At 47.2% G+C, this 14848-nt stretch overlaps 1 protein-coding gene across 1 annotated transcript in view; it reads left to right on the top strand.

Annotated features, from left to right (window-relative positions):
- The window catches only part of LOC118381542 (CUB and sushi domain-containing protein 2-like), a 1147246-nt gene that overhangs the window by 846570 nt on the left and 285828 nt on the right, over positions 1-14848 (top strand). The window contains 1 exon segment of the mRNA XM_052473074.1: positions 7907-8101. Within this exon segment, the coding sequence (XP_052329034.1) occupies positions 7907-8101 (195 nt within the window).

Raw genomic sequence — 14848 nt, 5'->3', positions numbered from 1 at the left:
TAACAGAACTCCATCTGCATGGAGAGGGAAGCCACCTGGCTAACAGAACTCCATCTGCATGGAGAGGGAAGCCACCTGACTAACATAACTCCATCTGCATGGAGAGGGAAGCCACCTGACTAACAGAACTCCATCTGCATGGAGAGGGAAGCCACCTGACTAACAGAACTCCATCTGCATGGAGAGGGAAGCCACCTGACTAACAGAACTCCATCTGCATGGAGAGGGAAGCCACCTGACTAACAGAACTCCATCTGCATGGAGAGGGAAGCCGCCTGACTAACAGAACTCCATCTGCATGGAGAGGGAAGCCGCCTGGCTAACAGAACTCCATCTGCATGGAGAGGGAAGCCACCTGACTAACATAACTCCATCTGCATGGAGAGGGAAGCCGCCTGGCTAACAGAACTCCATCTGTATGGAGAGGGAAGCCGCCTGGCTAACAGAACTCCATCTGCATGGAGAGGGAAGCAGCCTGGCTAACAGAACTCCATCTGCATGGAGAGGGAAGCCACCTGGCTAACAGAACTCCATCTGTATGGAGAGGGAAGCCGCCTGACTAACAGAACTCTATCTGCATGGAGAGGGAAGCCGCCTGACTAACAGAAGTCCATCTGCATGGAGAGGAAGCCACCTGACTAACAGACCTCCATCTACATGGAGAGGAAGCCGCCTGACTAACAGAACTCCATCTGCATGGAGAGGGAAGCCACCTGACTAACAGAACTACATCTGCATGGAGAGGAAGCCGCCTGACTAACAGAACTCCATCTGCATGGAGAGGAAGCCACCTGGCTAACAGAACTCCATCTGCATGGAGAGGGAAGCCGCCTGGCTAACAGAATTCCATCTGCATGGAGAGGGAAGCCGCCTGGCTAACAGAATTCCATCTGCATGGAGAGGAAGCCACCTGACTAACATAACTCCATCTGCATGGAGAGGGAAGCCGCCTGGCTAACAGAACTCCATCTGTATGGAGAGGGAAGCCGCCTGGCTAACAGAACTCCATCTGCATGGAGAGGGAAGCAGCCTGGCTAACAGAACTCCATCTGCATGGAGAGGGAAGCCACCTGGCTAACAGAACTCCATCTGTATGGAGAGGGAAGCCGCCTGACTAACAGAACTCTATCTGCATGGAGAGGGAAGCCGCCTGACTAACAGAAGTCCATCTGCATGGAGAGGGAAGCCACCTGACTAACAGAACTCCATCTGCATGGAGAGGGAAGCCACCTGACTAACAGAACTCCATCTGCATGGAGAGGGAAGCCACCTGACTAACAGAACTCCATCTGCATGGAGAGGGAAGCCGCCTGACTAACAGAACTCCATCTGCATGGAGAGGGAAGCCACCTGGCTAACAGAACTCCATCTGCATGGAGAGGGAAGCCGCCTGACTAACAGACCTCTATCTGCATGGAGAGGGAAGCCCACACTGTGTTTAATGTTTAGGGGGGTAAACACTGTGTTTAATGTTTAGGGGGGTAAACACTGTGTTTAATGTTTAGGGGGGTAAACACTGTGTTTAATGTTTAGAGGGGTAAACACTGTGTTTAATGTTTAGGGGGGTAAACACTGTGTTTAATGTTTAGGGGTGCACGGGTAAACACTGTGTTTAATGTTTAGGGGTGCACGGGTAAACACTGTGTTTAATGTTTAGGGGTGCACAGGTAAACACTGTGTTTAATGTTTAGGGGTGCACGGGTAAACACTGTGTTTAATGTTTAGGGGTGCACGGGTAAACACTGTGTTTAATGTTTAGGGGTAAACACTGTGTTTAATGTTTAGGGGTGCACGGGTAAACACTGTGTTTAATGTTTAGGGGGGTAAACACTGTGTTTAATGTTTAGGGGGTAAACACTGTGTTTAATGTTTAGGGGTGCACGGGTAAACACTGTGTTTAATGTTTAGGGGGTAAACACTGTGTTTAATGTTTAGGGGGGTAAACACTGTGTTTAATGTTTAGGGGGGTAAACACTGTGTTTAATGTTTAGGGGTGCACGGGTAAACACTGTGTTTAATGTTTAGGGGGTAAACACTGTGTTTAATGTTTAGTGGGGTAAACACTGTGTTTAATGTTTAGGGGGTAAACACTGTGTTTAATGTTTAGGGGGGTAAACACTGTGTTTAATGTTTAGGGGGGTAAACACTGTGTTTAATGTTTAGGGGTGCACGGGTAAACACTGTGTTTAATGTTTAGGGGTGCACGGGTAAACACTGTGTTTAATGTTTAGGGGGGTAAACACTGTGTTTAATGTTTAGGGGTGCACGGGTAAACACTGTGTTTAATGTTTAGGGGTGCACGGGTAAACACTGTGTTTAATGTTTAGGGGGTAAACACTGTGTTTAATGTTTAGAGGGGTAAACACTGTGTTTAATGTTTAGGGGTGCACGGGTAAACACTGTGTTTAATGTTTAGAGGGGTAAACACTGTGTTTAATGTTTAGGGGTGCACGGGTAAACACTGTGTTTAATGTTTAGAGGGGTAAACACTGTGTTTAATGTTTAGGGGGGTAAACACTGTGTTTAATGTTTAGGGGGGTAAACACTGTGTTTAATGTTTAGGGGGGTAAACACTGTGTTTAATGTTTAGGGGTGCACGGGTAAACACTGTGTTTAATGTTTAGGGGTGCACGGGTAAACACTGTGTTTAATGTTTAGGGGGGTAAACACTGTGTTTAATGTTTAGGGGGGTAAACACTGTGTTTAATGTTTAGGGGTGCACGGGTAAACACTGTGTTTAATGTTTAGAGGGGTAAACACGGACCAGTCTGTCTGTGGTCATTATTTGTACAAATCGAACACGGCATTTTGGCTTGTGTTTTCTCAAGGTCGTTAGATTCCACTAGGAGGTTAATATTAAGTCTGCTGTGTGATGTTGACGCTAAATGGAGCGGGGCGTTTCTCTGTGTTGATTGATCTGTGGTTCAGGGCTCTAGCGAGGAGCATTGTACCGTCTGCTACACACACACACACACACACACAGACCCAGGCACACGCTCAAACACACACACAGAAGTACTGGCTGGAAGGACAGTTGTGTGTAGTCAGCAGACCTTGGGCTAGACATATGCCTCAATTACGTCCTCTGTCTGTCTGTCTGTCTGTCTGTCTGTCTGTCTGTCTGTCTGTCTGTCTGTCTGTCTGTCTGTCTGTCTGTCTGTCTGTCTGTCTGTCTGTCTGGCTGTCTGTCTGTCTGTCTGTCTCCCTTTACCAGTTACAGACAGGCGGTGAGGGAGGGGGAAGGATCATGTTTATTTGCCTCCCTACCTCTTTCAGCCAAAGATGAGAGGGTACTGTCAATGGTAGAGGGAGAGGAGGAGGGTGAGGAGGAGGGAGAGGAGGAGGGAGAGGAGGAGGGTGAGGAGGAGGGAGAGGAGGGAGATGGAGGAGGGAGAGGAGGGAGAGGAGGGAGAGGAGGAGAGTGAGGAGGAGGGAGAGGAGGAGGGAGAGGAGGAGGGTGAGGAGGAGGGAGAGGAGGGAGATGGAGGAGGGAGAGGAGGGAGAGGAGGAGGGTGAGGAAGAGGGAGAGTAGGAGGGTGAGGAGGAGGGAGAGGAGGGGGGTGAGGAGGAGGGAGAGGAGGAGGGAGAGGGGGGGGAGGAGGAGGGAGAGGAGGGAGAGGAGGAGGGAGAGGAGGAGGGAGAGGAGGGAGAGGATGGAGAGGAGGAGGGTGAGGAGGAGGGAGAGGAGGGAGAGGAGGGTGAGGAGGAGGGAGAGGAGGGAGAGGAGGGGGAGGAGGAGGGAGAGGAGGGAGAGGAGGGAGAGGAGGAGGGAGAGGGAGGAGGGAGAGGAGGGAGAGGAGGAGGGAGAGGAGGGAGAGGAGGAGGGAGAGGGGAGGGAGAGGAGGAGGGAGAGGAGGGAGAGGAGGAGGGAGAGGAGAGAGAGGAGGAGGGAGGGGAGGAGGGTGAGGAGGAGGGAGAGGAGGGAGAGGAGGAGGGAGAGGAGGAGGGAGAGGAGGGAGAGGAGGAGGAGAGGAGGGAGAGGAGGAGGGAGAGGAGGGAGAGGAGGAGGGTGGGATGAGAGATGGAAGGAATGGAGACACTTACAAAAAATAAATTAACCAAAAACAAATTGAAGGAATCAAATCACATAATCTGTCTTCAGTTCCCACACCAGCCACCGTTCGTTTCTGAGGCAGACAATCCTTCATATTTCCTGTTTCATAACTTCTCTACTTTCTTGCGGGATTGTATTTTTTTCTGTCTTTTTTGTTTGTATTATATTGGGGTCTTCAGCCTGATACTGAAGTCTGATTAACAAATGTACTCGACCGTTGTCTCTCTCTCTCTCCATCCAGAGCAAACCATAGACATCTACCACCCTGTCTCTCTCTCTCCATCCAGAGCGAACCATAGACATCTACCACCCTGTCTCTCTCTCTCCATCCAGAGCGAACCATAGACATCTACCACCCTGTCTCTCTCTCTCCATCCAGAGCGAACCATAGACATCTACCACCCTGTCTCTCTCTCTCCATTCACTGAGAACCATAGACATTACCACCCTGTCTCTCTCTCTCCATCCAGAGCGAACCATAGACATCTACCACCCTGTCTCTCTCTCTCCATTCACTGAGAACCATAGACATTACCACCCTGTCTCTCTCTCTCCATTCACTGAGAACCATAGACATCTACCACCCTGTCTCTCTCTCTCCATTCACTGAGAACCATAGACATTACCACCCTGTCTCTCTCTCCATCCAGAGCGAACCATAGACATCTACCACCCTGTCTCTCTCTCTCCATTCAGAGAACCATAGACATCTACCACCCTGTCTCTCTCTCTCCATCCACAGAGAACCATAGACAACTACCACCCTGTCTCTCTCTCTCCATCCAGAGAACCATAGACATCTACCACCCTGTCTCTCTCTCTCCATTCACTGAGAACCATAGACATCTACCACCCTGTCTCTCTCTCTCCATTCACTGAGAACCATAGACATCTACCACCCTGTCTCTCTCTCTCCATTCACTGAGAACCATAGACATCTACCACCCTGTCTCTCTCTCTCCATCCAGAGCAAACCATAGACATCTACCACCCTGTCTCTCTCTCTCCATCCACAGCGAACCATAGACATTACCACCCTGTCTCTCTCTCTCCATCCAGAGCAAACCATAGACATCTACCACCCTGTCTCTCTCTCTCCATCCAGAGCGAACCATAGACATCTACCACCCTGTCTCTCTCTCTCCATTCACTGAGAACCATAGACATCTACCACCCTGTCTCTCTCTCTCCATCCACTGAGCACCATAGACATTACCACCCTGTCTCTCTCTCTCCATCCAGAGCGAACCATAGACATCTACCACCCTGTCTCTCTCTCTCCATTCACTGAGAACCATAGACATTACCACCCTGTCTCTCTCTCTCCATTCACTGAGAACCATAGACATCTACCACCCTGTCTCTCTCTCTCCATTCACTGAGAACCATAGACATTACCACCCTGTCTCTCTCTCCATCCAGAGCGAACCATAGACATCTACCACCCTGTCTCTCTCTCTCCATTCAGAGCGAACCATAGACATCTACCACCCTGTCTCTCTCTCTCCATCCACAGCGAACCATAGACAACTACCACCCTGTCTCTCTCTCTCCATCCAGAGCGAACCATAGACATCTACCACCCTGTCTCTCTCTCTCCATTCACTGAGAACCATAGACATCTACCACCCTGTCTCTCTCTCTCCATTCACTGAGAACCATAGACATCTACCACCCTGTCTCTCTCTCTCCATTCACTGAGAACCATAGACATCTACCACCCTGTCTCTCTCTCTCCATCCAGAGCAAACCATAGACATCTACCACCCTGTCTCTCTCTCTCCATCCACAGCGAACCATAGACATTACCACCCTGTCTCTCTCTCTCCATCCAGAGCAAACCATAGACATCTACCACCCTGTCTCTCTCTCTCCATCCACAGCGAACCATAGACATTACCACCCTGTCTCTCTCTCTCCATTCACTGAGAACCATAGACATTAACACCCTGTCTCTCTCTCTCCATTCACTGAGAACCATAGACATTACCACCCTGTCTCTCTCTCCATTCACTGAGAACCATAGACATTACCACCCTGTCTCTCTCTCTCCACTCACTGAGAACCATAGACATCTACCACCCTGTCTCTCTCTCTCCATCCACAGCGAACCATAGACATTACCACCCTGTCTCTCTCTCTCCATTCACTGAGAACCATAGACATTACCACCCTGTCTCTCTCTCTCCACTCACTGAGAACCATAGACATCTACCACCCTGTCTCTCTCTCTCCATTCACTGAGAACCATAGACATTACCACCCTGTCTCTCTCTCTCCATTCACTGAGAACCATAGACATTACCACCCTGTCTCTCTCTCCATTCACTGAGAACCATAGACATCTACCACCCTGTCTCTCTCTCTCCATCCACAGAGAACCATAGACATTACCACCCTGTCTCTCTCTCTCCATTCACTGAGAACCATAGAGTTAGACATCTACCACCCTGTCTCTCTCTCTCTCCATCCACAGAGAACCATAGACATCTACCACCCTGTCTCTCTCTCTCCACTCACTGAGAACCATAGACATCTACCACCCTGTCTCTCTCTCTCCACTCACTGAGAACCATATAGCTAGACATCTAGCACCCTGTCTCTCTCTCTCCATTTACTGAGAACCATATAGCTAGACATCTACCACCCTGTCTCTCTCTCCACTCACAGAGAACCATATAGCTAGACATCTAGCACCCTGTCTCTCTCTCTCCATTTACTGAGAACCATATAGCTAGACATCTACCACCCTGTCTCTCTCTCTTCACTCACTGAGAACCATAGACATCTACCACCCTGTCTCTCTCTCTCTCCATTCACTGAGAACCATAGACATCTAGCACCCTGTCTCTCTCTCTCCATTCACAGCGAACCATAGAGAGTCATACTTTGGGTTTCTTGTCTCATTCTGTCTAGTTTTGACAAACTAACTCTCTGTCCCTTTCCACAGATATCCTTTGAAATCAAAGCTTATTTTCTTATTATTATCTAGTCTCATTAACACATCTTCCACTGTGTTTCCTGTCTCTCCCTCTCTCTCTCTCTCTCTCTCTCTCTCTCTCTCTCTCTCTCTCTCTCTCTCTCTCTCTCTCTCTCTCTCTCTCTCTCACTCTGTGTCTCTGTACTCTCTCTCTCTCTCTCTCTCTCTCTCTCTCTCTCTCTCTCTCTCTCTCTCTCTCTCTGTACTCTCTCTCTCTATCTCTCTCTCTGTACTCTCTCTGTACTCTCTCTCTCTCTCTCTCTGTACTCTCTCTGTACTCTCTCTCTCTCTCTCTCTCTCTCTGTCTCTGTCTCTGTCTCTCTCTGTCTCTGTCTCTGTACTCTCTCTCTCTCTCTCTCTCTCTCTCTCTCTCTCTCTCTCTCTCTCTCTCTCTCTCTCTCTCTCTCTCTCTCTCTCTCTCTCTCTGTACTCTCTCTCTCTCTCTCTCTCTGTACTCTGTCTCTGTCTCTCTCTCTCTCTCTCTCTCTCTCTCTCTCTCTCTCTCTCTCTCCCTCTCTCTCTCTCTCTCTCTGTACTCTCTCTCTCTCTCTCTCTGTACTCTCTCTGTACTCTCTCTCTCTCTCTCTCTCTCTCTCTCTCTCTCTCTCTCTCTCTCTCTCTCTCTCTCTCTCTCTCTCTCTCTCTCTTTCTCTCTCTCTCTCTCTCTCTCTCACTCTGTCTCTGTACTCTCTCTCTCTCTCTCTCTCTCTCTCTCTCTCTCTCTCCCTCTCTCTCTCTCTCTCTCTCTCTCTCTCTCTCTCTCTCTGTACTCTCTCTCTCTCTCTCTCTCTCTCTCTCTCTCTCTCTCTCTCTCTCTCTCTCTCTCTCTGTCTCTGTCTCTGTCTCTCTCTGTCTCTGTCCCTCTCTCTCAGAGAACCCTAGAGAGTCATGCTTTGAGCCGGGGGTGGTGAGGAACGGTACCAGGGTTGGAGCTGACTTGAAGCTGGGTTCAACCACCACCTACTACTGTGATAGTGGATATACTCTGGAGGGAGACGCCACCTTGACCTGCATCCTGGGGTCAGACAGCAAGCCCTCCTGGAACAAACAAAAACCCATCTGCATAGGTAATGTACCAACACCTGCATCATGGGGTCAGACACAAACACCCCCCACCAAAAAAACAACGACAACAATAACATCTGCATAGGTAACAAACCAACATTTATTAAATATAAATTAGTGTTAGAAAACATAAAATATTGATATCAAAGTCACCCTAAAAACATATTTTTGGGAACAATTGTATTTATTGTGTAAATGTATAAGTACAAGCAATTATAAATATATATATAATAATTATAATTATAATTATAATATAATTATAAAAAAATACATACATCTAGAGCAAAACTGGTTTATAAATGAATAATAATAATGAAATAATGATATATACAGATCTGACTGTTGTTGATGTATGTAGAGTAACGGTCAAAAGTTAAAGAACATTCCAGGGTTTTTCTTTATTTTTACTATTTTCTACATTGTAGAATAACAGTGAAAACATCAAAACTGTGAAATAACATATATGGAATCATGTAGTAACCAAAAATGTGTTAAACAAATCAAAATATATTTTATTTTTAAGATTCATCAAATATCCTCGCTCTTGGCATTCTCTCAACCAGCTTCACCTGGAATGCTTTTCCATCTTTATACAGTTCCTTGTCGGATGCTTTTCCTTCATTCACAGCCTGGAGGTGTGTCGGGTCATTGTCCTGTTGAAATGAAAAACAACTGATAGTCCCACTAAGTCGAAACCAGAAGGGATGGCGTATCGCTGCAAAATGCTGTTGTAGCCATGCTGGTTAAGTGTGCCTTGAATTCTAAATAAATCACAGACAGTGTCACCAGCAAAGCTCCCCCCAACCATCACACCACCACCTCCATGCTTCACGGAGGTAACTACACATGCAGGGATCATCCGTTCACCCACATCGCATCTCACAATGACACGGCGGTTGGAACCAAAAATCTCAATTTTGGACTCATCAGACCAATGTCCACTGGTCTAATGTCCACTGGTCTAATGTCCACTGGTCTAATGTCCACTGGTCTAATGTCCACTGGTCTAATGTCCACTGGTCTAATGTCCACTGGTCTAATGTCCACTGGTCTAATGTCCACTGGTCTAATGTCCACTGGTCTAATGTCCACTGGTCTAATGTCCACTGGTCTAATGTCCACTGGTCTAATGTCCACTGGTCTAATGTCCACTGGTCTAATGTCCACTGGTCTAATGTCTATTGGTCTAATGTCCACTGGTCTAATGTCCACTGGTCTAATGTCCATTGGTCTAATGTCCACTGGTCTAATGTCCACTGGTCTAATGTCCACTGGTCTAATGTCCACTGGTCTAATGTCTATTGGTCTAATGTCCACTGGTCTAATGTCCACTGGTCTAATGTCCATTGGTCTAATGTCCACTGGTCTAATGTCCATTGGTCTAATGTCCACTGGTCTAATGTCCACTGGTCTAATGTCCACTGGTCTAATGTCCACTGGTCTAATGTCCTTTGGGCTAATGTCCACTGGTCTAATGTCCACTGGTCTAATGCCCACTGGTCTAATGTCCACTGGTCTAATGTCCACTGGTCTAATGTCCATTGCTCGTGTTTCTTGGCCCAATCAAGTCTCATCTTCTTATTGCTGTCCTTTAGTAGTGGTTTCTGTGCAGCAATTTGAACATGAAGGCTTCCCTGACCAGTAGATACTGGACTTAGTGGGACTACTTCCGGCGCCGACAGAGATGGCCGCCTCGCTTCGCGTTCCTAGGAAACTATGCAGTTTTTAGTTTTTTTTACGTGTTATTTCTTACATTACATACCCCAGGTCATCTTAGGTTTCATTACATACAGTCGAGAAGAACTACTGAATATAAGATCAGCGTCAACTCACCATCAGTACGACCAAGAATATGTTTTCCTCGACTTCGTAAAAGAGGGAAACGTAGCGGTCTTCTGGTCAGACTCCGGAGACGGGCACATCGCGCACCACTCCCCAGCATTCTTCTTGCCAATGTCCAGTCTCTTGACAACAAGGTTGATGAAATCCGAGCAAGGGTAGCATTCCAGGGGGACATCAGAGACTGTAACGTTCTCTGCTTCACAAAAACATGGCTCACTGGAGAGACGCTATCCGGGGCGGTGCAGCCAACGGGTTTCTCCACGCATCGCGCCGACAGAAACAAACATCTTTCTGGTAAGAAGAGTGGCGGGGGCGTATGCCTCATGACTAACGAGACATGGTGTGATGAAAGAAACATACAGGAACTCAAATTCACCTGATTTAGAATTCCTCACAATCAAATGTAGACCGCATTATCTACCAAGAGAATTCTCTTCGATTATAATCACAGCCGTATATATCCCCCCCCAAGCAGACACATCGATGGCTCTGAACGAACTTTATTTAACTCTTTGCAAACTGGAAACCATTTATCCGGAGGCTGCATTCATTGTAGCTGGGGATTTTAACAAAGCTAATCTGAAAACAAGACTCCCTAAATTGTATCAGCATATCGATTGCGCAACCAGGGGTAGTAAAACCTTGGATCATTGTTACTCTAACTTCCGCAATGCATATAAGGCCCTGCCCCGCCCCCCTTTCGGAAAAGCTGACCACGACTCCATTTTGTTGATCCCTGCCTACAGACAGGAACCTAAACAAGAGGCTCCCACGCTGAGGTCTGTCCAACGCTGGTCCGACCAAGCTGACTCCACACTCCAAGACTGCTTCCATCACGTGGACTGGGACATGTTTCGTATTGCGTCAGATAAAAATATTGACGAATACGCTGATTCGGTGTGCGAGTTCATTAGAACGTGCATTGAAGATGTCGTTCCCATAGCAACGATAAAAACATTCCCTAACCAGAAACCGTGGATTGATGGCAGCATTCGCGTGAAACTGAAAGCGCGAACCACTGCTTTTAATCAGGGCAAGGTGTCTGGTAACATGACCAAATACAAACAGTGCAGCTATTCCCTCCGCAAGGCTATTAAACAAGCTAAGCGTCAGTACAGAGACAAAGTGGAATCTCAATTCAACGGCTCAGACACAAGAGGCATGTGGCAGGGTCTACAGTCAATCACGGACTACAAGATGAAATCCAGCCCAGTCACGGACCAGGATGTCTTGCTCCCAGGCAGACTAAATAACTTTTTTGCCCGCTTTGAGGACAATACAGTGCCACTGACACGGCCTGCAACGGAAACATGCGGTCTCTCCTTCACTGCAGCCGAGGTGAGTAAGACATTTAAACGTGTTAACCCTCGCAAGGCTGCAGGCCCAGACGGCATCCCCAGCCGCGCCCTCAGAGCATGCGCAGACCAGCTGGCCGGTGTGTTTACGGACATATTCAATCAATCCCTATACCAGTCTGCTGTTCCCACATGCTTCAAGAGGGCCACCATTGTTCCTGTTCCCAAGAAAGCTAAGGTAACTGAGCTAAACGACTACCGCCCGTAGCACTCACTTCCGTCATCATGAAGTGCTTTGAGAGACTAGTCAAGGACCATATCACCTCCACCCTACCTGACACCCTAGACCCACTCCAATTTGCTTACCGCCCAAATAGGTCCACAGACGATGCAATCTCAACCACACTGCACACTGCCCTAACCCACCTGGACAAGAGGAATACCTATGTGAGAATGCTGTTCATCGACTACAGCTCGGCATTCAACACCATAGTACCCTCCAAGCTCGTCATCAAGCGCGAGACCCTGGGTCTCGACCCGCCCTGTGCAACTGGGTACTGGACTTCCTGACGGGCCGCCCCCAGGTGGTGAGGGTAGGCAACAACATCTCCTCCCGCTGATCCTCAACACGGGGGCCCCACAAGGGTGCGTTCTGAGCCCTCTCCTGTACTCCTGTTCACCCACGACTGCGTGGCCACGCACGCTCCAACTCAATCATCAAGTTTGCGGACGACACAACAGTGGTAGGCTTGATTACCAACAACGACGAGACGGCCTACAGGGAGGAGGTGAGGGCCCTCGGAGTGTGGTGTCAGGAAAATAACCTCACACTCAACGTCAACAAAACTAAGGAGATGATTGTGGACTTCAGGAAACAGCAGAGGGAACACCCCCCTATCCACATCGATGGAACAGTAGTGGAGAGGGTTGCAAGTTTTAAGTTCCTCGGCATACACATCACAGACAAACTGAATTGGTCCACTCACACTGACAGCGTCGTGAAGAAGGCGCAGCAGCGCCTCTTCAACCTCAGGAGGCTGAAGAAATTCGGCTTGTCACCAAAAGCACTCACAATCTTCTACAGATGCACAATCGAGAGCATCCTGGCGGGCTGTATCACCGCCTGGTACGGCAACTGCTCCGCCCTCAAACGTAAGGCTCTCCAGAGGGTAGTGAGGTCTGCACAACGCATCACCGGGGGCAAACTACCTGCCCTCCAGGACACCTACACCACCCGATGTTACAGGAAGACCATAAAGATCATCAAGGACATCAACCACCCGAGCCACTGCCTGTTCACCCCGCTATCATCCAGAAGGCGAGGTCAGTGCAGGTGCATCAAAGCTGGGACCGAGAGACTGAAAAACAGCTTCTATCTCAAGGCCATCAGACTGTTAAACAGCCACCACTAACATTGAGCTGCCAACACACTGACATTGACACTGACCCAACTCCAGCCACTTTAATAATGGGAATTGATGGGACATTATGTAAATATATCACTAGCCACTTTAAACAATGCTACCTTATATAATGTTACTTACCCTACATTATTCATCTCATATGCATACGTATATACTGTACTCTATATCATCGACTGCATCCTTATGTAATACATGTATCACTAGCCACTTTAACTATGCCACTTTGTTTACTTTGTCTACATACTCATCTCATATGTATATACTGTACTCGATACCATCTACTGTATGCTGCCCTGTACCATCACTCATTCATATATCCTTATGTACATATTCTTTATCCCCTTACACTGTGTATAAGACAGTAGTTTTGGAATTGTTAGTTAGATTACTTGTTGGTTATCACTGCATTGTCGGAACTAGAAGCACAAGCATTTCGCTACACTCGCATTAACATCTGCTAACCATGTGTATGTGACAAATAAAATTTGATATGATTTGATTTGATTTACTGAGAATTGATTTGGTTTGCAATTTCTGAGGCTGGTAACTCTAATGAACTTACCCACTGCAGCAGAGGGAACTCTGGGTCTTCCTTTCCTGTGGTGGTCCTCATGAGAGCCAGTTTCATTATAGCGCTTGATGGTTTTTGCGACTGCACTTGAAGAAACTTTCAAAGTTCTTGAAATTTTCCAGATTGTCTGACCTTCATGTCTTAAAGTAATGATGGACTGTCATTTCTCTTTGAGTTGTTCTTGCCATAATAGGGACTTGGTATTTTATCAAATAGGGCTACTTTCTGTATAGCCCGCATTAAGAAGGAAAGAAATTCCACAAATTAACTTTTAAGAAGGCACACCAGTTAATTGAAATGATTTACAGGTGACTACCTCATAAAGTTGGTTGAGAGAATGTCAAGGGTGTGCAACGCTGTCATCAAGCCATACCTTTCCACTACAACCTAACATGATACCTGCCTTACCTTTCCACTTCAACCTAACATGATACCTGCCTTACCTTTCCACTACAACCTAACATGATACCTGCCTTGCCTTTCCGCTACAACCTAACATGATAACTGCCTTACCTTTCCACTACAACCTAACATGATACCTGTCTTACCTTTCCACTACAACCTAACATGATACCTGCCTTACCTTTCCACTACAACCTAACATGATACCTGCCTTACCTTTCCACTGCAACCTAACATGATACCTGTCTTACCTTTCCACTACAACCTAACATGATACCTGCCTTACCTTTCTGCTTCAACCTAACATGATACCTGCCTTACCTTTCCACTACAACCTAACATGATACCTGCCTTACCTTTCCACTACAACCTAACATGATACCTGCCTTACCTTTCCACTACAACCTAACGTGATACCTGTCTTACCTTTCCACTACAACCTAACATGATACCTGCCTTACCTTTCCACTACAACCTAACATGATACCTGCCTTACCTTTCCACCGCAACCTAACATGATACCTGTCTTACCTTTCCACTACAACCTAACATGATACCTGTCTTACCTTTCCACTACAACCTAACGTGATACCTGTCTTACCTTTCCACTACAACCTAACATGATACCTGCCTTACCTTTCCACTACAACCTAACATGATACCTGCCTTACCTTTCCACTACAACCTAACATGATACCTGCCTTACCTTTCCACTACAACCTAACATGATACCTGTCTTACCTTTCCACTACAACCTAACATGATACCTGCCTTACCTTTCCACTACAACCTAACATGATACCTGTCTTACCTTTCCACTACAACCTAACATGATACCTGCCTTACCTTTCCACTACAACCTAACATGATACCTGCCTTACCTTTCCACTACAACCTAACATGATACCTGCCTTACCTTTCCACTGCAACCTAACATGATACCTGTCTTACCTTTCCACTACAACCTAACATGATACCTGCCTTACCTTTCTGCTTCAACCTAACATGATACCTGCCTTACCTTTCCACTACAACCTAACATGATACCTGCCTTACCTTTCCACTACAACCTAACATGATACCTGCCTTACCTTTCCACTACAACCTAACATGATACCTGCCTTACCTTTCCACTACAACCTAACATGATACCTGCCTTACCTTTCCACTACAACCTAACATGATACCTGCCTTACCTTTCCACTACAACCTAAC

The sequence above is a fragment of the Oncorhynchus keta genome, chromosome 20, assembly GCF_023373465.1.
Source record: "Oncorhynchus keta strain PuntledgeMale-10-30-2019 chromosome 20, Oket_V2, whole genome shotgun sequence".
Taxonomy (NCBI): Eukaryota; Metazoa; Chordata; class Actinopteri; order Salmoniformes; family Salmonidae; genus Oncorhynchus; species Oncorhynchus keta.
The sequence above is the reverse complement of the archived record's forward strand: the minus strand, read 5'-3'. Positions and strand labels throughout refer to the sequence as shown.